At 46.9% G+C, this 25,663-nt stretch overlaps 1 protein-coding gene across 6 annotated transcripts in view; it reads left to right on the top strand.

Moving 5' to 3' along the window:
• Positions 1-1,595: 1,595 nt before the first annotated feature.
• The window catches only part of LOC121863066 (tyrosine-protein phosphatase non-receptor type 4-like), a 32,992-nt gene continuing 8,924 nt past the window's right edge, over positions 1,596-25,663 (top strand). The window contains exons 1-4 of one of the 6 annotated variants that reach the window (XM_042361557.1): positions 2,171-2,308; positions 8,397-8,429; positions 18,077-18,259; positions 21,005-21,122. In XM_042361557.1, the coding sequence (XP_042217491.1) occupies positions 18,122-18,259; positions 21,005-21,122 (256 nt within the window). In that variant the 5' untranslated portion in view covers positions 2,171-2,308; positions 8,397-8,429; positions 18,077-18,121. Of the gene's footprint in view, positions 2,309-8,396; positions 8,430-18,076; positions 18,294-18,391; positions 18,428-20,019; positions 20,126-21,004; positions 21,123-25,663 lie in introns of those variants that run through there. The other 5 variants (XM_042361555.1, XM_042361556.1, XM_042361560.1 and 2 more) reach the window with 5 other exon arrangements.

Raw genomic sequence — 25,663 nt, forward strand, 5'->3', positions numbered from 1 at the left:
AGGCATCAAGGGTGTCAGGAGGCACTGGCGGGGTGTCAGGAGGCACTGGCAAGTGTCAGGAGGTATCAAGGGGTGTCAGAGGCATCAAGGGGTGCCTGAGGTATCAAGGGGTGTCAGGAGGCATCAAGGGGTGTCAGGAGGCACTGGCAAGTGTCAGGAGGCATCAAGGGTGTCAGGAGGCATCAAGGTGTCAGGAGGCATCAAGGTGTCAGGAGGCATCAAGGTACAGGAGGCACTGGCAAGTGTCAGAGGTATCAAGGGGTGTCAGAGGCACTGCGTGTGTCAGGAGGCATCAAGGGGTGCCAGAGGCATCAAGGGTGTCAGGAGGCATCAAGGGGTGTCAGGAGGCATCAAGGGGTGCCAGGAGAGGCATCAAGTGCGTCAGGAGGTATCATAGTGCCGGAGGTATCAAGGGGTGCTTCAGGGAGGCATCAAGGTGTCAGGAGGCATCAAGGGGTGCCGCAGGCATCAAGGGGTGTCAGAGGCATCAAGGGGTGTCAGAGGCACTAAGGGGTGTCAGGAGGCACTCAAGGGGTGTCAGGAGGTATCAAGGGGTGTCAGGAGGCATCAAGGGGTGTCAGGAGGCATCAAGGGTGTCAGGGAGGCATCAAGGTGTTAGGAGGTGTCAGGAGGTATCAAGGTGTTAGGAGGTGTCAGGAGGTATCCTTCCCCTCTCATCCTCCTTCTCTCTCGCATCTCCTTCCATTCCTTTCCTTCTTCTGTTCCTCTCCCCACCCGAGTGACGCAGAACAGTCAAGTGAGGCACGTGTGAAGCAACACCCACATAATGACTGACTGACGCGTCACACACACACCCTACAAAGACGTACTGTATACACAAGTCGTTCGTCTTTTGTCTCCGTTTCTGCGCTATAAGTGTCATTATACTTACTGGCTATTATGCTAGTCATTATCACCCCGGGGCTATTTGTCTATATTTGTTATTGTTGACGTGGCTTAAACTGGCATCTAATGAGGGTTTTTTTTTTCCGGGTACAAAATACAAGGAAACATCACTACCATCATTTATTTCCGATTATTGTCTTGTCATTTTTCGTTGTAGAGTTTGGTACAGAAGCCAGATGACGTGTTTATGACGTCTACTGCGGCTGTAATAAATAGTTGTTGGGTTCGTGAAGTTGCCGTCGGATTAGGACTGGATTCTGCCGCCCTTAAACCAGATTCCTAATGACGTCATACAGGGGCAGTTGTTGACCGTGTTCACCGCCGCAGTGCCAGGCGTACAACACTGCTGGCTACCTCCTCCCACCCTCTCCTTCCTCTCTCCTGCATTTTTTATCATTTATTTTTTCATTCCTTCGAAGATTCATGTTTTTGATGTATTTCTGGTCCTTTAGGTTTTATTTTGACGTAACTATGAGACGACCCGAGTTTGATTCTCTTGCTGTTATTTATATACCTGTAGTGTGTATGTACATTATTAACTATGTGTATGGTAGTTGTACATGATAGTTTTTTAGGTGTATATCCATGTGTGTGTTATTCGTGTTGAGACAGAGCGATGAAATGCCGCTTCTAGTTTGTGCTGTACGATAACTGCGTCTTGGGGCGAGATAGATGCCCCCTTACCCATGTAGCTCTGACCACATTTCGTTGACGACAGCCTTAGAAGGCGTGCTAGGGTGGCCGGACTGACGTGTTACTCAAACATTTATTTAATACAAGTAACATTTACAGTGACGCAGTTGTTGTAAATTATTTTTGGATCACTGTTGTGCTGGAGTGAAGAAGTTTATAGCTGGTGAACAACTGTGACGCCGCTCAAGACCTTTGTTGTTGTTGTGTTTGACGATACACACAGACAGACAACATGTTGGTGTTTAAAATGGATACAACCAACTTTTTCAAACACGGACAGAAACACGAGATCCGCATAACGCTTCCCAGGGATAAACAGAAAGTTAAAACTAACAGTGGTGGTAGTGGGGTGGTGAACAGACGAGGGCCAGACAACCTGCCCACCTCACACCAGCACAGGAGTAGTCACAGCCACAGACGGGGCAGTAGTGGCACTGTGACCCGGCACCTGATTGACTCTGACACTCGGCATGGTGGTCGAGTCAGTGCCTTACATAATAGAGACTCGTCACCTGTTAAGAACGGTGGGTGTGTTAAGGAGGTGAGGTTCGCCCTGGAGGAGACGAAACAGGAGGCTAGTGGTGTGAGGTCCAGTGAAGGTGAGGGCAGTCTGAGTGAGGGAAGCAGTAGAGGCAGCGGCAGCACTAGCGAACGTAGGAGGAAACGCCAGACGAACAAGAGCTCACGCAGGCGACACAATGATCAGAAGGTAAGCTTCTACTCGTGGTGTCCTTACTCGTCCCGGGTTCGAATCCCATTGAGGATAGTATTTTAATATGGTGTTTACTCAGTTCAGGAGGACCTCAGTTTGTAATATACGTTGTGTTTTCGTAGTTCAGGAAGACCCCAATGGAGGCTGGGTAACTGTACTTAACCTGGGAATTGATGTAAATTCATGAGCTTTCTCTCTGAACTCACGGCTCTGTGTACGTGTGTGTGTGTGTACTGAGGCTTTAGGTGTAGTGAGGGGTGTAGCTGAACGTGGTGGGTAAGGTACACAGGTGTAGGTGTAGGTGGCGTGGGCTACACTGGCTGACTACACCACCACCTGTTCCTTCTTTAACAACATGTGTGTGGTGGTCGGTATGTGCGTGGGTGTGTCAATATGTGTGTTTCAGCATGTATGTGTATGTGTATATTGTGTTGGCTGTAGAGGTGTGTGTGCGTGTTGTTGTAGTGAGGGTTGGATCACACACAGGTTGTAGAGGTGTGTGTGCGTGTTGTTGTAGTGAGGGTTGGATCACACACAGGTTGTAGAGGTGTGTGTGCGTGTTGTTGTAGTGAGGGTTGGATCACACACAGGTTGTAGAGGTGTGTGTGCGTGTTGTTGTAGTGAGGGTTGGATCACACACAGGTTGTAGAGGTGTGTGTGCGTGTTGTTGTAGTGAGGGTTGGATCACACACAGGTTGTAGAGGTGTGTGTGCGTGTTGTTGTAGTGAGGGTTGCATCACACACAGGTTGTAGAGGTGTGTGTGCGTGTTGTTGTAGTGAGGGTTGGATCACACACACACTCAACCATATAAGTCGCCCACACTATACAAGGCACACCACATTAACACACCTCAAGTGATTAATGGTCAGGTGTCTTAACGTTGTATCTAAGACGTTTTATAATGTTTTAATGTGATATAATGATGATATAGAACATTATAATGAATCCTCTAAGATATAGAGGATAATGAAGGCTTGTTTGTGTGTGTGGTGACGGGTCAGACGCAATACTTGTTGTTTACATAACCACCACACCTCGATGCTCTTCTGTTTTTTTCACTATTCTCTCCGTTATAAACTCAAGAACAGATATTGTTGAACTTATTGTGTACAAGAGAAAGTATGTTAAGTATTTGTTTTTGGATTATACTGTCGAAGTTAACGTTTATGATTATACCTGTCGAAGTTAACGTTTATGATTATACCTGTCGAAGTTAACGTTTATTTGTTATAACAGCAAGAGTACGTTTGTTATAACAGCTCTGGGTTATTAGTGTGGGTGAGTAGTAGTGGTGATGGTGTATGGAGGAGGTATTAAGGAGGACTGGTGCAGGGGTGGAGTCAGGTGGACAGGTGGAGAGGAGCTGAGGGGTGAGGGAAGTGGGTAATGGGAGATGAGGGGTGGGAGGTAATAATAGAGGAGATAGAAGAATGAGATTAATGGAGGGAGTAAGAGATAAGTGGAGGGGGAAGAAGAAGGCGGGGAGAGAGTATCATCAACAACTGCATGTGGGTCACCGTTATGTTGTGCCTCTGGTGTAGTCACAGGCAGTCACCAGTAAAGCTCAGGTGAGGAGGAGGAGGAGGTTACCTGCGTGATGCGACCTGTACCTTTGTTGATAATATCGTGGGGGGGAGGGTGGAATGAGTTTCTGTACGGCTGGAACGGTTTTGAAGGGCAAGAACGAGTGTCTAAACTGCTGGAATGATTCTCTGTACGGCTGGAACGATTTTGAATGACCGGTAACGAGTCTAAGCTGCTGGAACTGTATACACGCTGTCGTAGCACTTGCCTTGACCCTCGAGATAAAAGCGTCGAGTCAGTAACGCAAGAGTTGAGACCCTGAACACAAGGCAAGAGACAAGGCCGAGATGGTTACCTTACAAGTGAATCAATATTGTGGCCACGAGAGAAGGTCAGCACATTATCTATCTCTCAGGGCGTTATCTCTCACTCAGGGCGTTATCTCTCACTCAGGACGTTATCTCTCACTCAGGACGTTATCTATCACTCAGGACGTTATCTATCACTCAGGACGTTATCTCTCACACATCTCTTTAGAACCTTGAACAGTGTTTGTATATTAATTTATCTCCTGGGGTTTTCTTGAGGAGTTGAATTAGTGCTGTTGGGTGAAGGTTTGTCTGGTTGGTTGTGGTTTGGTTGTTGGTTGGTTGTTACGATAAGGTGAAGATGTTGTGATGGTGAGTGTGTGAAGGTCATGATCAGTGTGTGAGTGAGTGTGTGAGTGAGTGTGTTGTTGAGTGTGTGAGTGAGTGTGTTGTTGAGTGCCTGAGGATGTGGCGTAACTCTGGTAAGTCCCGATGTTGTTATGAGTTTGTCTCTTTTGTTTATCATCTGGAGGTGGCGTGTGTTCTCTCTCCCTCCCCTCCCCCTCTTCTCTCCCTCCCTGAACTTACCTCTTAGTCTCGTGTTAAGGTACAGTAAATCTCTTGCTCCCTCCATCACTTCTTCTCTCTCCCTCCTTCCTTCTCTCCCTCCTTCTCCCTCCTCTCTCCCTCCCCTCCCCCTCTTCTCTCCCTCCCTGAACTTACCTCTTAGTCTCGTGTTAAGGTACAGTAAATCTCTTGCTCCCTCCATCACTTCTTCTCTCTCCCTCCTTCCTTCTCTCCCTCCTTCTCCCTCCCCCCTTCTCTCCCTCCTTCTTTCTCTCCCTCCCGTGTGAAGACAAAAAGGTGGAGGTGAAGACATTCTTGCTATTTATCCAAAATTTGCTGCTAGCCCACACTGATTAGTCCTCAATTAGAATATGGCGTCTAATGTATGTGAACCTCTGTCCTGTGTGGCAGTGAACAGTGACATCACCCACATGACTCTGACCTATATATACTGTTAATGAATATGATCCATTTATTTGTGCATGAACCTCTGTCCTGCGTGGCTGTGAGAAGTGATACGACCCTCAGGTGTAGGGCTAGGTCAGATCTGGGTAAGGGAAAGGAGGGGTGTGTAGGGAGAGAGGGGGGTTGGGAAGGGTGTGTAGGGAGAGAGGAGGGTGTGGGAAGGGTGTGTGGGGAGAGAGGAGGGTGTGGGGGAGGCCAAGACTGGTTCTGCTGTACCCGGTAAGTGCAGGCAGGTTGGGTCGCGACAACTCAGGTGGAAAAGGCTGTGTACATGACCTGAACACCTGAGAGGTACTGTACAGGTGTTCACTAAGGTTTCATACGTAATAATGTATCTGAATGTACAGCCGCTTGCATTTATACCTAGTACACTGGCTGGCGTGTTTTGCCTGGCCAGTCCGTTTATGATGTGGTTTACCTCGACTTTAGTAAAGCCTTCGACAGAGTTCCCCCACGAAAGTCTAATACGAAAAGTGGAGGCTCGTGGCATTGGAGGAGATGTTCTAAAATGGATTGGTGCGTGGTTGCAGGACAGGAAACAGCGAGTGAGCATTAAGGGCACTAAATCCGATTGGGATAACGTCACTAGTGGAGTTCCCCAAGGCTCAGTACTTGGACCATTACTATTTATTATATATATAAACGACATAGATATAGGCGTAGACAGCAACATAAGTAAATTTGCTGACGACACTAAAATCGGGCGTGTAATTAAATCTGACTAGGAGTCCGCAAAACTACAGGAAGATCTAAACAAATTGTTCGCATGGTCTGGAAAATGGCTGATGAAATTAAATGTGGACAAATGTAAAGTACTTAGTCTAGGAGATGTAAACAGAGAAACCTGATACCAGATGAACAACGTTGTTATAGAGAAATTCGACTGTGAGAAAGATTTAGGAGTAATGATAAGTAAGAATCTTAAGCCAAGTAAACAATGTGTATTTGCTCGAAACAAGGCTATCGGAGTACTGGGTTCATACAAAGGAGTGTTAGTTACAAGACTAGCGAGGTCATCCTAAAACTATATATATCTTGCACTTGTGAATCCTCACCTGGATTACGCGGTTCAGGTCTGGTGACCGTACTGCAGAATGGATATAGAATCCCCAGAAAGAATTCAGAGGAGAATGATAATTCTAATCCCGGGCATTAGGAACCTTGAGTACAGAGACAGGTTAAAGCATCCTAATCTGCACTCCCTCGAGAGACGTGGAGTGAGGGGCGATATGATCGATCTGTATAAATGGAAGTCAGGGCTAAACAAAGGTGATATAACAAAGGTACTCAACCTATCCAACCAGGAGCGATAGGGGTTTGGTCTAAACTGGACTGCCCTCCTAGCTTATTTCACCTGTTAATTAAAGACCCCTCATGTTACCTGTGGGTTAGGTTATGTTAAGTAAGGTTTGGGGAGTTTATGTTAGATTAGATTAGGTCATGTTAGGTTAGGTTATATAAGATTAGGTTAGGTTAGGTTAGAGTCAGGGTAGTTAATTAAGGTTAATAAGCTTGGGGGGGTTAATCTTTAGGTGACTCTATTAACTAAACTCCTTCACCTTTCAACATGGTGATGGGTGAAGAGAGATGCTCCTGGGTGTGTCCCCTGAAGGCCGAATTGTTGACACACTAACAAGGTCAACCTACATCTGCTGAGTCATGAAAAACAAGGATGGTTAAGTTAGGTGAGGAATGTTAGGTTAAGTTAGGTTAGGTTAAGTTAGGTTGATGGACGGATACGAGAAGAAAGAAACTCATAGTGTGGACTGAAGAAGGCAGGGAATCATTAACTAGATATTCTATAACTTAACTTTTGTCTCTTAACTGGTGTCTTAAGTGAAGGTATCTAGTTAAGGTAGATATTTAATGCAGTTTTAGGGAAGTTGTTTTAGTGTCACATGATAAATCAACCAATTACATACATTCTGACACCTAGAGGTGGGAGCCGCATTCACCTCACGAACCAAAAGAATGTGACTACTGATAATGGCGCAGCAGCAGGAGTAGAGGCGCAGTTTACACCTCCCTCACTCCCTCTAAGCGCTAACAGGTGTATCAGTAGGACGCCACACTTACCGAACAGGTGTGTCGTGTGCAGGTGTTGAGTGTCCAGGTATATACATAAGGGTAAGGGGTAGTGGTTTGTTGTGAGGAAGAACCACGTGTACAGGTGTTGTGGAGGTGAGTTTTGGTGACGGGCATGGGTACGACTTGGGAGGGACACACACACACCACTGCCCCGCACCCTCCCTCACTACCCACCCCCCCTCACTTCCCTATCTCCTCACCCCCCACCCCCCTCTCTTCCCTATCTCCTCACCCCCCACCCCCCTATCTCCCTCATATTAAGAAAGACTACATGAAACTGTTTCTCGCTTCCTCACCTAACACTGATTAACATTAACCCTACACCTGTATAACCTGTCTGTTCGTGACATTAACACCTGATAGCAACACCTGTACTTGTGTTTGTGTAGAATGTAAACAAAGGCGTGGGGGCAAGGCGTGGAGAATGTAAACAAAGGCGTGGGGCAAGGCATTGAATAATGTAAACAAAGGCGTAGAGGCAAGGCGTGGAGAATATAAATGAAGGCGTGGGGGAACCCAGGCGTGAATAATGTAAACAAGGACGTGGGGCAAGGCATTGAGAATGTAAACAAAAGGCGTGGGGCAAGTCTGATGGAGAATGTAAACAAAGGCGTGAGAGACAGGCATTAAGAATGTAAACAAAAAGGCAGAGATGATTCAGTCTGTCAGTTATATAAGTTTACAGGTGTTTGTTGGCCAGGTTAAGAGGTGGGCGTGGTGAATGGGAGATGGCGTGGTGGCAGGTGGGTAGGAAATTGGGCGTGGTGGAGGCAGGAGATGGGCGTGGACAAGAATGGGAGGTGGAGGCGTGGGTAGGTAGGTAGGGGAGGTGGGCGTGGGTAGGTAGGTAGGGAGGTGGGCGTGGATAGATAGGGAGGTGGGCGTGGGTGGGCTCCCTGTTATGGATCAAGGTGACGCCCAACAGGTGGTGGGAGTCGAGCAGCACCTGGAGTCACCTACAGGTACACGATAGGTGGTGGTGGTATTATTACTACTATTACTACTATTACTATTATTATTACTACTACTACTACTATTATTATTATTATTATTATTATTTAAAGAAAATTGGTCTTAAAAAATCCATAAATATCTTGATATTTGTATTATTATATTGTTTTTCTTTACCAAGCCTCAAGTCCCGCCTCTCCTGACCTGACTCAAGGTGTGTAGCCGTGAGAGGGATGTTTTAATGATTAATCTACCGCGTGAGAGATTGTTTTAAGGTTTATTTTGAGGTTTAGTGATGTTTTAAGGGGGGGGGGGGTTATTGGGATGTTCCTACGCGGGGTTGAACATTATCATTGACAGTGTTTTACCTGGGAGTGTGGGGCTGGCTGATGCCTTGTATAGTCTGTGTTTAGTGTAGGAGGTGTGTGGACTACCTGTGTGGACTACCTGTGTGGACTACCTGTGTGGCTTACCTGTGTGGACTACCTGTGTGGACTACCTGTGTGGCTTACCTGTGTGGACTACCTGTGTGGACTACCTGTGTGGCTTACCTGTGTGGACTACCTGTGTGGACTACCTGTGTGGACTACCTGTGTGGCTTACCTGTGTGGACTACCTGTGTGGCTTACCTGTGTGGTTTACCTGTGTGGACTACCTGTGTGGACTACCTGTGGGGTTTACCTGTGGACTACCTGTGTGGCTTACCTGTGTGGACTACCTGTGTGGACTACCTGTGTGGACTACCTGTGTGGCTTACCTGTGTGGACCTGTGTGGACTACCCTGTGTGGACTACCTGTGTGGACTACCTGTGTGGTTTACCTGTGTGGACTACCTGTGTGGCTTACTGTGTGGACTACCTGTGTGGTTTACCTGTGTGGACTACCTGTGTGGCTTACCTGTGGGACTACCTGTGTGGACTACCTGTGTGGACTACCTGTGTGGACTACCTGTGTGGTTTACCTGTGGACTACCTGTGTGGACTACCTGTGTGGCTTACCTGTGGACTACCTGTGTGGCTTACCCTGTGTGGACTACCTGGTGGACTACCTGTGGACTACCTGTGTGGTTTTACCTGTGTGGACTACCTGTGTGGCTTACCTGTGTGGACTACCTGTGTGGTTTACCTGTGTGGACTACCTTTGGCTTACCTGTGGACTACCTGTGTGGACTACCTGTGTGGACTACCTGTGTGGACTACCTGTGTGGACTCTGTGGCTTCCCTGTGGTTTACCTGTGGACTACCTGTGTGGACTACCTGTGTGGACTACCTGTGTGGCTTACCTGTGTGGACTACCTGTGTGGACTACCTGTGTGGACTACCTGTGTGGACTACTGTGGCTTACCTGTGTGGATTTAGATGGTATATAAAGTGGTGTTAGTTTACCAGGTGTATAATGAGTCAACAGGTGTGGACTTCTTACCGGAAACACCACAACAATGAGAGGATCAACTTTTCCTTCTTCCTATATGGTGAAGATGGTGACCAGGTGTGACAAGGAAGTGCTGGATGTGGTGTGGTATGGTGTGTGTGTGTGTGTGTGTGTGTGTGTGTGTGTGTGTGTGTGTGTGTGTGTGTGTGTGTTTATCAGGTTGGTCCTACGTAAGTGTTATCAAGGTTTTAAATATGTCAATACAAACTGTTACACTCATATCTTGTCTTTGTTTTTCCATTTCTTTTTTTTCTTGGGTAAATCAAGTGTGGTTGTGATTAATGAACTAGAAATATATAGTACAGTATATATTAGAGGAGATAAAGTTTACACACACACACACACACACACACACCACACACACCGCCTTTGTTACCCGCGACCTCTAGAACGCTTCCTACATGAGTCTTTCGTAGAAGTAAATATTGTCGTGGCAAACGTTCCATTATACTTAGTACAGGAGAGAGAGAGAGTCCTCGTCCGTAATTGCATGCAACACTGAAGGTTAAGGGCGTATTATTGAATTCATTGCAGACTGTATGTATGCAATGCAGGAAATGATAATGCATCAACTGTGGTCCCGTGTATGTGCGTCAGTGTAGGAATGATTGCAAGACTGAGAGTAGGGGGATGGGTGAGTGAGGGACGGGTGGTGGGTGAGTGGTAGACGAGTGAGTGAGGGACGGGTGGTGGGTGAGTGTAGAACGGGCAGTGAGGACAGGTGAATGGTAGACAGGTGTGTGAGGACGGGTGGTGGGTGAGTAAGCGTAAAAGTATAAGGGGTGAAGGTTGGGCTATACTGTGGTATGGTTTGGTCTGGATGGTGGGCAGTCAGAGGAACGGACCACACCTGTTTGTAGGATCTGTTAACACCCTTACCTACCCCATCTCTCCCTTCCTCTCCCTCCTCTCTCCCCCTCTCTCCTTCCTTTTCCCCCTCCCCCCCTCCTCCCTCCTTACCCTCTCTCCTTCTTCCCACCTACCCCCCTCTCTCCTTCCTTACCTACCCCCCTCCCCCCCTCCTCCTCTACCCCCTCCCATCTCCCACCCCTACCCTCTCTCTCTCCCTCTTACCCCACCCCCCCTCCCCCCATCTCTCCTCCTTACCCACTCCCTCTCTCCCTCCTTACCCACCCTCCCCTCTCCCTCCCACCCACCCTCCCCATCTCCTCCTACCTACCCCTCCCCCCCACCTCCTTACTCCTCCCCCCATCTCCTCCTACCTACCCTCTCCCTCCACCTCACACCACCTCCGCCATATGACTCATTCTTCTGGTGTGGCTTTAGTTGACGAGTCGCTGCCGTGTGTGTGTGGCGCGTCTAGCTTATTAATTATTGTATTGTTTATTGTTATTGCTGCCGGATACAGTCTTAAACAGCCACTAAGTACGTCACACACACACACACACACACACACACACACACACACACACACACACCCCTGATAAGCTCCATTAAGGTGTTAATTATAGAATTTTCTAATCAAAGTTTATCTCAAGTGTGTCGCTAAACCACACTGTATGTATGTATGTATGTATGTATGTGTGTGTGTGTACATGTAAAGGTAAACAAACGTTATTGCTGCTGTAAACAAACGTTGTTATGGCAAGTGTAAACAAACGTTGTTATGGGTGATGTAAACAAACGTTATTCTAGTAGGTGTAAACAGGTCAGATGGTGGAGGTGTAAAATTGATGTGGTGTCTCCGTGGGGCTACATGACTCCCAGCAGGTATATCGACCATACAGGTGGTGTGTGACCTCAGCTGACCCCACGTAACACCTGTATACGAGTTACCACCACCTGGCCACGAAGCTCATATCTGGGGTCACTTTATTCCTCCACATTTCGTTAACTCATCGATCACGACACAGACAGGCGGTGACAGCTGGTGATAAGATACACAATAATATGTTTGTCCAGGTGGTTGGTGTCATAACTACCTTTAATTAGTCACCAGGTAGATTAAGAGATTGTTCGTACAGGTGTTAATTACTGTGTGGCTCTAGTTCTGGTGTTGTCTGGTAGCATTGGATCACCAGGTAACAGCTACAGGTACACACACGTACACACACACAGGTACACACACACACACACACTCACACACACACTCACACAGGTACACACACACACAGGTACATACACACACACACACTCACACAGGTACACTCACACAGGCACACACACACACACACACACACACACTCACACACTCACACACAGGCACACACACACACACACACACACACACACACACACACACACACACACACACACACACACACACACAGGTACTCTCCAGGTTCCTCGTCACTACCATAGTAGGCTACACTTAGCGAGGGTTGCCCATGTAAGGTTTGGTTTCGGCCGCCGCGGCTCACGGAGAAAGCTGCCAGTTGACTTCAGGGCTATTTTTAGCTGATCTTGTAGGATACCTCTAGCTCCTCCTGCCCCGTCTCGCACTGTTCCTGCCCCGCCCCGTCTCGCCCCGCCCCGTCTCGCACTGCTCCTGCCCCTCCCCGCACTGCTCTTGCTCCGTCTTTTCCTGTCCCCCTGCCCCGTTCGTTTTGCCCCACCCTCCTCCTGCCCCCGACCCGCTCTTGCCGCTCAACCCCCCCCCTCCTCCGTCTTGTATAAGTGGCCGGGGAGGGAGGGTGAGCATCCTCAAAGTCAGTAGTGTAACTTTCTAACGGGTCAAATGGGCGAAGGTATTGAGTGGTGTGTTGACAGTGGTGCAGGGAAGAGAAGGAGAGAGAAGAGAGAGAGAGAGAGAGAGAGAGAGAGAGAGAAATACCTGAGGTTGATTAACGGTGGTCAGGTCTTACATAATGACAACACCTTGAGACTCCACCCCTCAGCGTCACGAGTGTTGATAGTGGTGTTTGTTTATGAGGTGTCAGGTGTGTAGGGTGTCAGGTGTGGAGCGTTTCAGGTGTGTAACGCTTCAGGTGTGTAGGGTGTCAGATGTGTAGGGTGTCAGGTGTGTAGTGTTGACAGGTACGTGGTAATGACAGGTGTGTAGAGTGTCAGGTGTATAGGGGTTGTTGAGAGTAGGACACAGCCCCGGGGACAACAGTGGGTAGGGGCAATAGAGAGTCTCTCTCTCTCTCTCTCTCTCTCTCTCTCTCTCTCTCTCTCTCTCTCTCTCTCTCTCTCTCTCTCTCTCTCTCTCTCTCTCTCTCTCTCTCTCTCTCTCTCTCTCTCTCTCTCTCTAAGGTGAACAACGCAATAGTGTTTGTATCCAAGGGGGGGGGGATTTATTTTTACTCATCATTATCTTAGTAGGAGTGTGAGGGACAGTGGGCGTCTGTTGAGGTGAAGTGGTAGGGTGGAGGGGAGTGGTGGTGGTGGGAGGGATAGTGGTAGGGTGGAGGTTTAGTGGTGGTGGTGGGAGGGATAGTGGTAGGGTGGAGGGTAGTGGTGGTGGTGGGAGGGATAGTGGTAGGGTGGAGGTTTAGTGGCAAGGTGGAGGCGTAGTGACAGGGTCGAGGGATAGTCACAGGGTCGAGGGATAGTCACAGGGTCGAGGGATAGTCACAGGGTCGAGGGATAGTCACAGGGTCGAGGGTTAGTCACAGTGTCGAGGGATAGTCACAGTGTCGAGGGATAGTCACAGTGTCGAGGGATAGTCACAGTGTCGAGGGATAGTCACAGGGTCAAGTGGTGACGCCAGGATGCCAACAGATCCTTCACCCGGATCCTTGAAGGTCCTTGTGTTAAATGTGTCTAGTAAATGACGTTATATAAATGTACCTAACTGGCTGACTTAAGGTAAAAAACTTAAATAACTTCTAAAAATAATATTATCTTAACACGAGACTCTACTAGACACGTTCACTTACCGTATCTAGTTCAGGTAGATTCTCAGTTAGGTGCACCCTTATTCATGATCCCTCACCAGAAACATTTATCATAAGGTTCTCTGGTTATCTCTACTGGACTCCTCAAGCTGACGTCAGTAAGGATTAACCGGACCTCTCTCCCTGCCATGTGTCCGGGTAGCTCCACGTGTATGAGGGCAGGAACACCTCTGATTGGTTCTTGGCTTTTATACCAGATTATTTTTTAATTTCTGCTAATGATAATAGTAATAATAATAATCAACCCATTATACTACTACCAATAAACAAAACAAAATCGCAACAATCATTCTTGAAGAGTTTCGAAACCTTATACCATGGCGCCAAATTCTCAAGACATCTTAAGCATAGATCTTCCTTCCCTCACCCTTTTTTTTCTTACCCTCCCTCACCTCTCCCTACCCTCCCTTACTCCTCAGAATAAAAAAGAAAAAGAGTAGAGGAATTTTCTCACTGGAAGCTGGAAATCTATTGTGAGCGGGAGGGCGGTATATAGTGTGTGTGTGTGTCTGGTTGGAAGGTGTTGCACTCCTCGTCAGTTCACCTTTAAGTCCCGCCGCCACTGCGTTCCTTGCCAGACTGAGGCTAGGATGGTGACTCACTGGTGTTGGGTGGGGGGTGGATATGATGTCTGTCTGTCTGTCTATCTATCTATCTATCTATCTCTCGGCCTTTCTGTTCTTTTCTCTCTATCACAAATAGTCATCAACAATTACAACAACTATTACTGGATCATTAGGACACGTGGTTACTGGCTCATTAGGACACGTGTGGGTACTGGCTCATTAGGACACGTGGTTACTGGATCATTAGGACACGTGGTTACTGGATCATTAGGACACGTGGTTACTGAATCATTGGGACACGTGGTTACTGGATCATTAGGACACGTGGTTGCTGAATCATTAGGATTGCGTGGTTACTGAATCATTGGGACACGTGTTTACTGGATCATTAGGACACGTAGTTTGCTGAATCATTAGGACACGTGGTCACTGGATCGATAGGACACGTGGTTACTGAATCATTGGGACACGTGGTTTTACTGGATCATTAGGACACGTGGTTACTGAATCATTAGGACACGTGGTTACTGAATCATTAGGACACGTGGTTACTGGATCATTAGGACACGTGGTTACTGAATCATTAGGACACGTGGTTACTGTATCATTAGGACACGTGGTTACTGGATCATTAGGACACGTGGTTACTGAATCATTAGGACACGTGGTTACTGAATCATTAGGACACGTGGTTACTGAATCATTAGGACACGCGTAGTTAGCCCCGGGACGTGTAATTGTGAGTTTGGCTACATCCTGGTGGTGGTGATAGTGGTTGTGGTGTGGGTTGTGGTGATGGTGGTAATGGTGATAGATTATTGTGGCAGGCAGACAGGCAGTAATTGTAATTGGTTTTGGTGGGTTAGTGGGTGGTAGTGGGTGGCAGGGCGGGCGGCAGGAGGGAACATGAACCACCCAGCACACAACCTCACCTTTAAACTGTTGCTAATTTTAGACGCGTATGGAAGAGGTAGTCTCATCCCACCCACACTACCGTAACACCACCCCACACTACCGTAACACCACCCCACCCTACCGTAACACCACCCCACCCCTACCGTAACACCACCCCACCCTACCGCCACCACCCCACACTACCGTAACCCCACACTACCGTAACACCACCCCACACTACCGTAACACCACACCACGTACACCACCCACACTACCACACACCCCACCCCGTAACACACACCCCACACTACCGCACCCCACACCGTACACACACACCCACACTACCGCACTGCACACACACCCCACACCGTAACACCACCCCACACTACTACCCCACCCACACCCACCCTACCGTAACACCACCACCCCACCACCCCACACTGTAACACCACCCCACCCTAACACCACACCCCACACTACCGTAACACCACCCCACACTACCGTAACACCACCCCACACTCACCGTAACACAACCCCACACTACCGTAACACACCCACCCTACCGTAACACCACCCCACACTACCGTAACACCACCCACCCCAACCACCCCACACTACTGTAACACCACCCCACCCTACCGTAACACCACCCCACACTACCGTAACACCACCCCACCCTACGTAACACCACCCCACACTACCGTAACACCACCCCACCACTACCGTAACACCACCACACACCACCCACCCCACCCTACCGTAACACCACCCCACACTACCGTAACACCACCCCACACTACCGTAACACCACCCCACACTACCGTAACACCACCCACACTACCGTAACACCACCCACACCTACCGTAACACCACCCCACACTACCGTACACACCACCCCACACTACCACACACCCCACACTACCGTAACACCACCCCACACACCGTCAACACCACCCCACACTACTGCAAACACCACCCCACACTACCGTAACACCACCCACACTACCGTAACACCACCCCACACTACCGTAACACCACCCCCACACTACTGCAACACCACCCCACACTACCGTAACACCACCCACACTACCCACACACTACCGTAACACCACCCCACTACCGTAACACCACCCACACTACTGTACCACCCCACACTACTACACACCGTAACACCACCCCACACTACCGTAACACCACCCCACCCTACCGTAACACCACCCCACACTACCGTAACACCACCCCACACTACCGTAACACCACCCCACACTACCGTAACAACACTACTCACATACAAGGGGGGGATTTGGGTCGTGTTTACATTAATGACGTCAATGGGGGATACTTCACCTAGTGTCTTGTTTATGTGTTAAATCTCTGTCTTATTCCATGATGCTCTTTTGTTTTCTTATTGTTTGTTCTTGACGTCATAGTGAAGATGTTAGCCATTACGTCCGTGTAAGGGAATGTACGTACGTTGGGTTTGGTTAGGGTTTGGTTAGGGTGATGATGAGGTGGGTTAGGTTAGATTGGGGTTATGATGAGGTGGGTTAGGTTAGATTGGGGTTATGATGAGGTGGGTTAGGTTAGATTGGGGTGATGAAATGGGTTAGGTTTGGTTATTGTGAAGGGAGGAGCTGGGTGACGTTATGTGATGTGTACCCGATATGTAAGATGGGTGACGGGTAAATATGATCTCATGCCCTGTAAGCTGTGTGTAAACTTGTGATACCCGTCCCCCATAACTCATGTACCCGGGTGATTGTAAGTGGTGTTCCTGATTGTAAAGCATTTATTGATGAAGTAACCTATCAGAACTGCTGTAAATAAAACCAAGATATGTTGATATAGAACTAAAGGAAAGTTTAATTTTGTAATGTACACGAGTTTAATAAGGGCTTCTATAGTTGTGTAGTCATTTAAGTGATGGTCTGTTTACTTGTTTATAAATTTTTAACCTAAACTGAACTTTCCTAGCAGCCTCTTCTGACCCTTCCTTCAATATTATCCAAAGTTGTCGCCGTTAGTGGGACAAAAAACATTATTTATTAAAAAATACCGGAGGAATTTTTATTTTTGTTCATGATAAATGTTTAAAATTGGGAAACAATTATAACCACTAATTTAATTCTTGACCTTAGGGGTAAAACAGCGATATATTATAGTAACTCGTATATCTCCGTGGGGACTGGGTACGATGAGGGCCCAGTACCGGGATGACCACAAGGGCGTCAGTACCGGGATGACCACAAGGGCGTCAGTACCGGGATGACCACAAGGGCGTCAGTACCGGGATGACCACAAGGGCGTCAGTACCGGGATGACCACAAGGGCGTCAGTACCGGGATGACCGCATCAGTACCGGGATGACCCTAAGGGCGTCAGTACCGGGGGTAATACAAAGCGTCAGTACCGGGATGACCACAAGGGCGGCGTCAGTACCGGGATGACCACAAGGACGTCAGTACCGGGATGACCACAAGGGCGTTTACATCAGTCACTAATGACTTTATATTATAAACGATTGTATCTTTTATATGTCTTTATATTATATTGCATCGTGGACAGGGTAGGGTAAGACAGGGCAGGACAGGGCAGGGCAGGGTAGGGTAAGACAGGGCAGGGTAAGTGCAAGACAGAACAGGACAGGGTAGGGTAAGACAGGGCAGGACAGGGCAGGGCAGGGTAGGGTAAGACAGGGCAGGGTAGGGTAAGACAGGGCAGGACAGGGCAGGGTAGGGTAAGACAGGGCAGGACAGGGCAGGGCAGAGTAGGGTAGGGTAGGGTAAGACAGGGCAGGGCAGGGCAGACTGTAAACCATACCTCACTTATATTATTATTGTATGGAGAACTATGTGTGTTTTTCTCACGTCCTTAGCTTGTTGCATCTTCGCCGGGGTAAAGTATAAGGTTAGGTCAGGCGTTCACAGCTGTTTTCCTTACACATGCACAATATGTGAACGTCTCCTTTACACACACACACATCTACCTCTATAATGGTGTAAGTCTTCATTCATTGCTTGCTGGTGTTGGTAGCACAAACTCACTTTTGCTTCTCTCCCCCGCGCCTTCTCTCACTCCTGGCTCGCCGCTGGGTCACCTCACACACACAGCCGGGAGCCAGTGACGAGAGTGCGCATGGCCTCGTCACCATCAGGATGAAGCCTGACGAAGGTGGCAAGTTTGGCTTCAACGTCAAAGGCGGCGCTGATCAGAACCTGCCAGTCCTTGTGTCCCGGGTAGCACCTAATACCCCGGCAGACAGGTGCTATCCCAGGCTTAACGAAGGTGACCAGGTGAGTGTTGGTGATGCTTAACGAAGGTGACCAGGTGAGTGTAGGTGATGCTTAACGAGGGTGATCAGGTGAGTAGGTGATGCTTAACGAAGGTGATCAGGTGAGTGTAGGTGATGCTTAACGAGGGTGATCAGGTGAGTGTAGGTGATGCTTAACGAAGGTGACCAGGTGAGTGTAGGTGGTGGTTAACGAAGGTGTGTGTGTGTGTGTGTCATTAAACGTAAAAACCAAAAACATCCGTTATTATATACTGTACATTGCAGGGGCGTATCCAGGGGAGTTTCCTGGTTGCCCGGAAACCCTCCTCGAAGACCACGCTGCTCGTCTGAAGTGTCTTTGATCTGCCGTCATCTCCCTCCCTTACCTGTCATATTTAATCTTAATATGGTCTAATACAAGCGGCTTGATTATAAGACATACTTGTGTGCGGAATTTTGGGTCATGTCAGGTCATAAATTCAGCTTATGACCTGACATGACCCTCAGGACCACTGGCGTCTCCATATAAATGACCAAATTCTGACCCAGGTGTCAGTCGCGAGCTCCTGTTTCAGCTGTGAAGAACACATGCGCACTCTTACATTACCGTGTTATTCCCGTGCGTGTGTAGTCTGATTGTTTGGTTTCTGGTCCACTTTGGATATTCGCAATTTTATGAGCCCGACTGGTGTACAGTCAAAGCCGTCAAGCCTTACCAGGGACGTCACCAAGGAGACTGTGGGTGCATCATCGTCCACCCACATTGACTCTAGTGCAACTGCAAGCATCCCAGTGAGACGTAAGCTACAGTACGATGATGTAAATGTCACTTCTGCATCGAAATGCCCACTGCGAAATCCAAGGAAAATGGAACTTGTTGATATTATTGCAGATGATCATGTGTAACTGCAACGAAGTGATTGCTTAAACAATACAAAATAAAATGTTAATTAACTCAAAATGTAGTAATGATAGCGTATAGATAAGTTACTCTTCATGTGTAATAAAAAATAAAACATGATTTATACGTTGAACTTGCCTTGTAATTTTTCATTTTCAAGTGTCTGTTATGACATTGAATGTTTACTCTCACTCTAAATTACCCCGCGATTATGTTTTCAAATAACCTAATAGCCGTCGCATCTGGCCTCACAAAGTCCGTGTATGGGCTCCCTGCACCCCTGCATTCCTTCCTCCGTCTCATATCAGTTCCAAGAGGCATTAAGGTAAACAAAGAGTGACGTCATCATGGGTGAACATGAAAGAAAACGCGAATGGTAAGCTTAACTAATTTGAATACCTTGTCCCCCTCTGTTCGTCCTGCGTCCGAGACCTTATTGGGCATAACTTTCATAGATTTTTGAGTAGATTGATGTTACATAAACGATAGAAAGGCCATGATTTTATCGGGTTCTCTGTAGATATCGGTGGTTAAAGTTGCGATATCGGAATGCCATAACGATCCCGCCTACGAAATGATTAATGCTATTGTATTGTAACTTTATCCACTGGCTTTACATAGTTGGTTAAAGGTCTGGCTGGTGTGTGAGTGATGAGGTGGCACGCCACATTTCACTAAGTCTGGGGAATGCCAAGATCATTATTAGCTAGTTTGATTCTTCCTCTTATTCAGCAGCTCCATAATGTGATCACTTGATTGTGCATCTCTCTCCCTCTCTCTCGTCATTATATGTTAAAGAAAGATGTTTTAGAGAGAGAGAGAAGAGACACATCCGGAGTAGACACACACACACACACACACACTCCTGGCGTGCTGCGTTCTCACTCATATGTGTGTGTGACTCTGTCGTGTGTGGGCGTCCTAATCATGTTCGGCCAACAGTGGGAAGTGTCCATCGGCATAGCTCAGGATGGCTCAAATCGTCTGGTAAGTAATGTTGAGATGGGATTCAATGGGGTGCCTTACTGTGTGTGTGTGTGGTGAGTGAAAGAATGCTGTCAGTGGGTAATGAGGTATTCTGTTGGTGAATTGAGTTTATCTGGACGAGGTAATTGATAATCTCCTCCTCCTCCTCTTCTTCTCGACGTCTACAGTACGTTTGAGGAGTATTTTCAGCACGCAGTTTGTTTACGTATAATGTTGTGGTGAAAGATATGTGGTGTGTGATGTTTTAGAGGTGATTGGTGGTGTTAATAGGTATCAGAGATGAGGACAGATGTTTGGCAATGCAATTTGGGGTAAGTTAGTAACATTAATACGTGTTTTATTGCATGATGTTGTACAGGTTTAAGAACAGGTGTGTGATGGTGTTTATGTGTTAAGCTAGCAACATTAATACGTGTTTTATTGCATGATGTTGTACAGGTTTAAGAACAGGTGTGTGATGGTGTTTATGTGTTAAGCTAGCAACATTAATACGTGTTTTATTGCATGATGTTGTACAGGTTTAAGAACAGGTGTGTGATGGTGTTTATGTGTTAAGCTAGCAACATTAATACGTGTTTTATTGCATGATGTTGTACAGGTTTAAGAACAGGTGTGTGATGGTGTTTATGTGTTAAGCTAGCAACATTAATACGTGTTTTATTGCATGATGTTGTACAGGTTTAAGAACAGGTGTGTGATGGTGTTTATGTGTTAAGCTAGCAACATTAATACGTGTTTTATTGCATGATGTTGTACAGGTTTAAGAACAGGTGTGTGATGGTGTTTATGTGTTAAGCTAGCAACATTAATACGTGTTTTATTGCATGATGTTATACAGGTTTAAGTACAAGTGTGTGATGATGTGTTGTTGTGTTGCAGGTGCTCTTGATCAATGGGAGGGACGTGTCAGCAATGACCCACGAACAGGTCGTCAACTTTATTCGAGCCTCCAGAGAGTGTCATTCAGGCGAGCTTGTTCTCACCGTCAAGCAGAACGGTACGTGTTACACCACCCTGTGTCTAGTGTGTCATATGTAGGCCCTTGTGTGTCGCCTTGTGTCACATGAAGGCTCTCGTGTGTCAACTTTTGTGTCACATGAAGGCTCTTGTGTGTCAACTTTTGTGTCACATGAAGGCTCTTGTGTGTCAACTTTTGTGTCACATGAAGGCTCTTGTGTGTCAACTTTTGTGTCACATGAAGGCTCTTGTGTGTCAACTTTTGTGTCACATGAAGGCTCTTGTGTGTCAACTTTTGTGTCACATGAAGGCTCTTGTGTGTCAACTTTTGTGTCACATGAAGGCTCTTGTGTGTCAACTTTTGTGTCACATGAAGGCCCTTGTGTGTCAACTTTTGTGTCACATGAAGGCTCTTGTGTGTCAACTTTTGTGTCACATGAAGGCTCTTGTGTGTCAACTTTTGTGTCACATGAAGGCTCTTGTGTGTCAACTTTTGTGTCACATGAAGGCTCTTGTGTGTCAACTTTTGTGTCACATGAAGGCTCTCGTGTGTCAACTTTTGTGTCACATGAAGGCTCTTGTGTGTCAACTTTTGTGTCACATGAAGGCTCTTGTGTGTCAACTTTTGTGTCACATGAAGGCTCTTGTGTGTCAACTTTTGTGTCACATGAAGGCTATTGTGTGTTGCCTTGTATCACACAGAGGTCCTTGTTGTAACCTTGTTGTGACACATATACTGTAGACCCTTGTGTCATAGTCTGTGGCCATGGAAGCAACACACAGGTCACCAAAAGCTCACGTTTTCTATGAAGAGATGACAGTGTTGTGATGCTGTAAAGGTTTCTTGTCACTGTAATAAAGTATCTTGTTCTATGTACGGTGTTTAGATGTCTGTATAGTGTTAAACATCTGAGATATAAGTATTTGAATTATGTGAAGATTAGGCCCTTAACTTATTTCAACCTATTAACTTTCTGGTAATTCTATCGTATATTACCTACAGGATAATTACAGTATATTGAAAACATCATTATCAGTTATTATAAATGAAAGAATAACAGACTTAACGAGATATTTAGGCCGTCTGATTTCCCTCTTCGATATCAACATCATTTCCACTTCCGTTTTCCGTCAGTTGTTACGTGAACCTACTGTAGACTCATTACTTGTTTAAAATCTCCACTCTCACTTAACTTTTAAATGTGGGTTCAATGTTCTTATAAGTCAAGGTGTTTGGATGTATTTAGCTGATAATGTGCAAGAAATAGCATCAGAACTGAAGATGTCAAAATTTATATCACCGGTTGATTTATAGTGTAACACAAGAGGCACGTCCAAAATTAGCATTAGAATTACACTGAGACTCTACCTTAACCAGATACCTTCACTTAACACCAGTTAGGAGACAAAATTAACACTGAGATTCTACCTTAACTAGATACCTTCACCTAATACCAGTTAGGAGACAAAATTAACACTGAGACTCTACCTTAACTAGTTCACTTACAGTACCTCATTAAGGTAGAGACTCTGTGATAATTTTTGATGTCATCCCTGGATGCTATTTCACTGGTTTTCTCTCAAGCAAAGTTGGGTCATTTTTGTATGTCCAGTCCAGGGACTAGTCATCAGTTACCTGTGACCCTGGACTTAGATCTTGCGTACGTGGGAAATTTATCACTGAATACTTACCTGTTTATCTTAATTACTCATAAGCACCTGAGATCCTTATCACATAGTAGACCACACGCAACAACACCCACACTCAATCATACCCACACACCACATCACACCCTCACACCACACCCTCACACACCACACCACATCACACCCACACACACCACACCCCACACCACATCACACCCACACATCCACCCCCACACCACATCACACCCACACACACCACCCACACACCACCTCCACACCCACATCACACCCACACACACACCACACCCACACCCTCACCCACCACCTCACACACACAACCACACCACACCCTCACACCACAACCACACCACACCCTCACACCACACCCACACCACCACACACACCCTCACACCACACTCACACCACACCCACTCACACCACACCCACACCCTCACACACCCTCACACCACAACCCCACACCCTCACACACCACACCCACACCCTCACACCACCACCACACCACACATCACACCCTACCACACCACACCCACATCCACACCCCTCCCCACACCACTCACACCACACCCCTCACACCACACCCTCACACCCACACCACACCCACACCCTCACCACACTCACACCCTCCCACCCACACTCCACACCCCCCACACACCCCTCCACACCACACCCCTCACTACACCTTCACACCACACCACACACCCTCACACTACACCCTCACACCACACCACACCCCTCCCACACCTCACACCCTCACACCACACTCACCACACACCACACCCTCACACCACACCCTCACCACACTACACCCTCACACTACACCTTCACACCACACACCCTCACACCACACCTCACACCACACCACACACACCCTCACACCACACTCCACCACATCCCACACCCTCACACACCCACACCCCTCACAGCACACCACACCCTCACACCATACAAATCCCCACACACCACACCCCTCACACCACACTCACACCCCACACCCTCACACCCCACCACACCATACCCATCCCCACACCTCACACCCACACACCACCTCACACCACACCACACCCCTCACACACCATACCCATCCCCACACCCTCACACCACACCACACCCTCACACCACACCACACCCTCACACACCATACCCATCCCCACACCCTCACACCACACCCTCACACCACACCACACCCTCACACACCATACCCATCCCCACACCCCGGGAAAGCTTCAGTTTATCAGATTGTGATATCATCGTGGGTTGTGATAACGACTCTAATATTCCTTGATTTATGGTTTTTTTATATGAACTTATCATGAACAAATTCACGGTACTTTCTCTCTCTCTCCTGTTTTGTTTAGTTACATTAGAATCGATTACGACTGGTCCTCAGTATTTCCCCGTTAGGTTAGGGCAGGGCAGGGTAGGGCATGGCAGGATAGGGTATGGTTAGGATAGGGTAGGGTTAGGATATGGTAGGGTAGGTTGAGGTAAGTCAGGCCATGGCAGGAGCTGATGGCGTTGTCATGGAGTCTGTTGTCTCTCAGCGGATGTTGAAATCCTGTTACATGTGATAATTGACTCTGGCCTGATATCCATCTTCCTTTGTCTGCCTGTGATACTATTCTTGCTGTTTTTCACCACGGTACAAGTGACAATAACAAAGAAATACAGTACTGTATTCTCAAAAATTATAACTCTTATTAAAAATGTTTATCTGTTGAATTGGCTGTCTTCCGCTAGCAGTCATCAGTCGGCCTTGATAACACATTCATGGAGCAATAAGAAATATGTGTGAAATTCGGTCAGGATTATGGGCATGAAGTGGTATTTCCTCATATTCTTGAATTGTCGTGTCATACCATGTTGGTGAATTTATCCTTCGTCTATATCATTTCTTCTCCATTCATCCTCCTCTTGTTTCATCTTCTCTCCACATCCTTCTCCACTTCCTCTCTTTCTGTTCATTTTCCTCCTCCTCTCATTTCATCTTCTCTTCCTCATCTCCCTGCTCCTCTTCTCCATTCCTGTTTCCTATCTATTCCTTTTCCTTCATTTCTCTTCCTTTTTCCTCTCTTCCTCCTCCTTTATCTCTTCTCTTCTTCCTCCTCCACTTCCAAATTGTTTATCACTGAGGCAAGTTGGGTTAGGTTACGTGAGATTACTTTTACTTAGGTTAAGTTTGAAAGTCAGGTTAAGTCAGGTTAACATCCCCAACACACCATCATACTCGCCCTGTGTACACTATGTGGGCTTCACATGGAGCATCTGGTATGTCAATCACAGTTAGTCAGCTTCCTCTGTTCCAGCCCCTCAGTGACCTTGACCTAACCTTAACGAGACTTAACCTACCTTTAACTTAACCCTTAATGTAGTCTTTAGCTACCTTAACCTAACTAGCCTAATTTAAACCTTAATCTAATCTGTACCTCTCTACCCTATAAGTCAGGCAGGAAGCGAAGTGACGTGTTTTTGATAGGTGATCTTGATACAGCGTGCGAGCAATATTTACATGTTACATAATAATACGTGTACTATCTAACCTTAACCTGATACTGACCTGAACCTTACCTTCACTTAACCTACTTAAACCTTAAACTAACTCAAATTTAACCCATTTTTATATCATAGTTGCGTGGAAATCCAGTACAGTGTAACGAAAACGCAGCTCAGTTATGTGAAATTTTGGTTTGAGAATTGAATAACCTGGTGGTGAATGATGACATGTTATCATCATTGTTGAACTGAGAATAATTGAACAATATAAAGTTGGAAACAAACATATTTCTCTATATTAACATTCATGACCTAAATTATTCGTTTTATCACTTAATAAATTGACTTTTTTTTAATACAGTAATTATATCAAGACCTGGTTTATAGTTCACTTAAGGTTAAAAGTCATTAGTGTAGCAGCGA

Source organism: Homarus americanus, unplaced genomic scaffold, assembly GCF_018991925.1.
Source record: "Homarus americanus isolate GMGI-L3 unplaced genomic scaffold, GMGI_Hamer_2.0 scaffold54679, whole genome shotgun sequence".
NCBI classification, from domain to species: Eukaryota; Metazoa; Arthropoda; class Malacostraca; order Decapoda; family Nephropidae; genus Homarus; species Homarus americanus.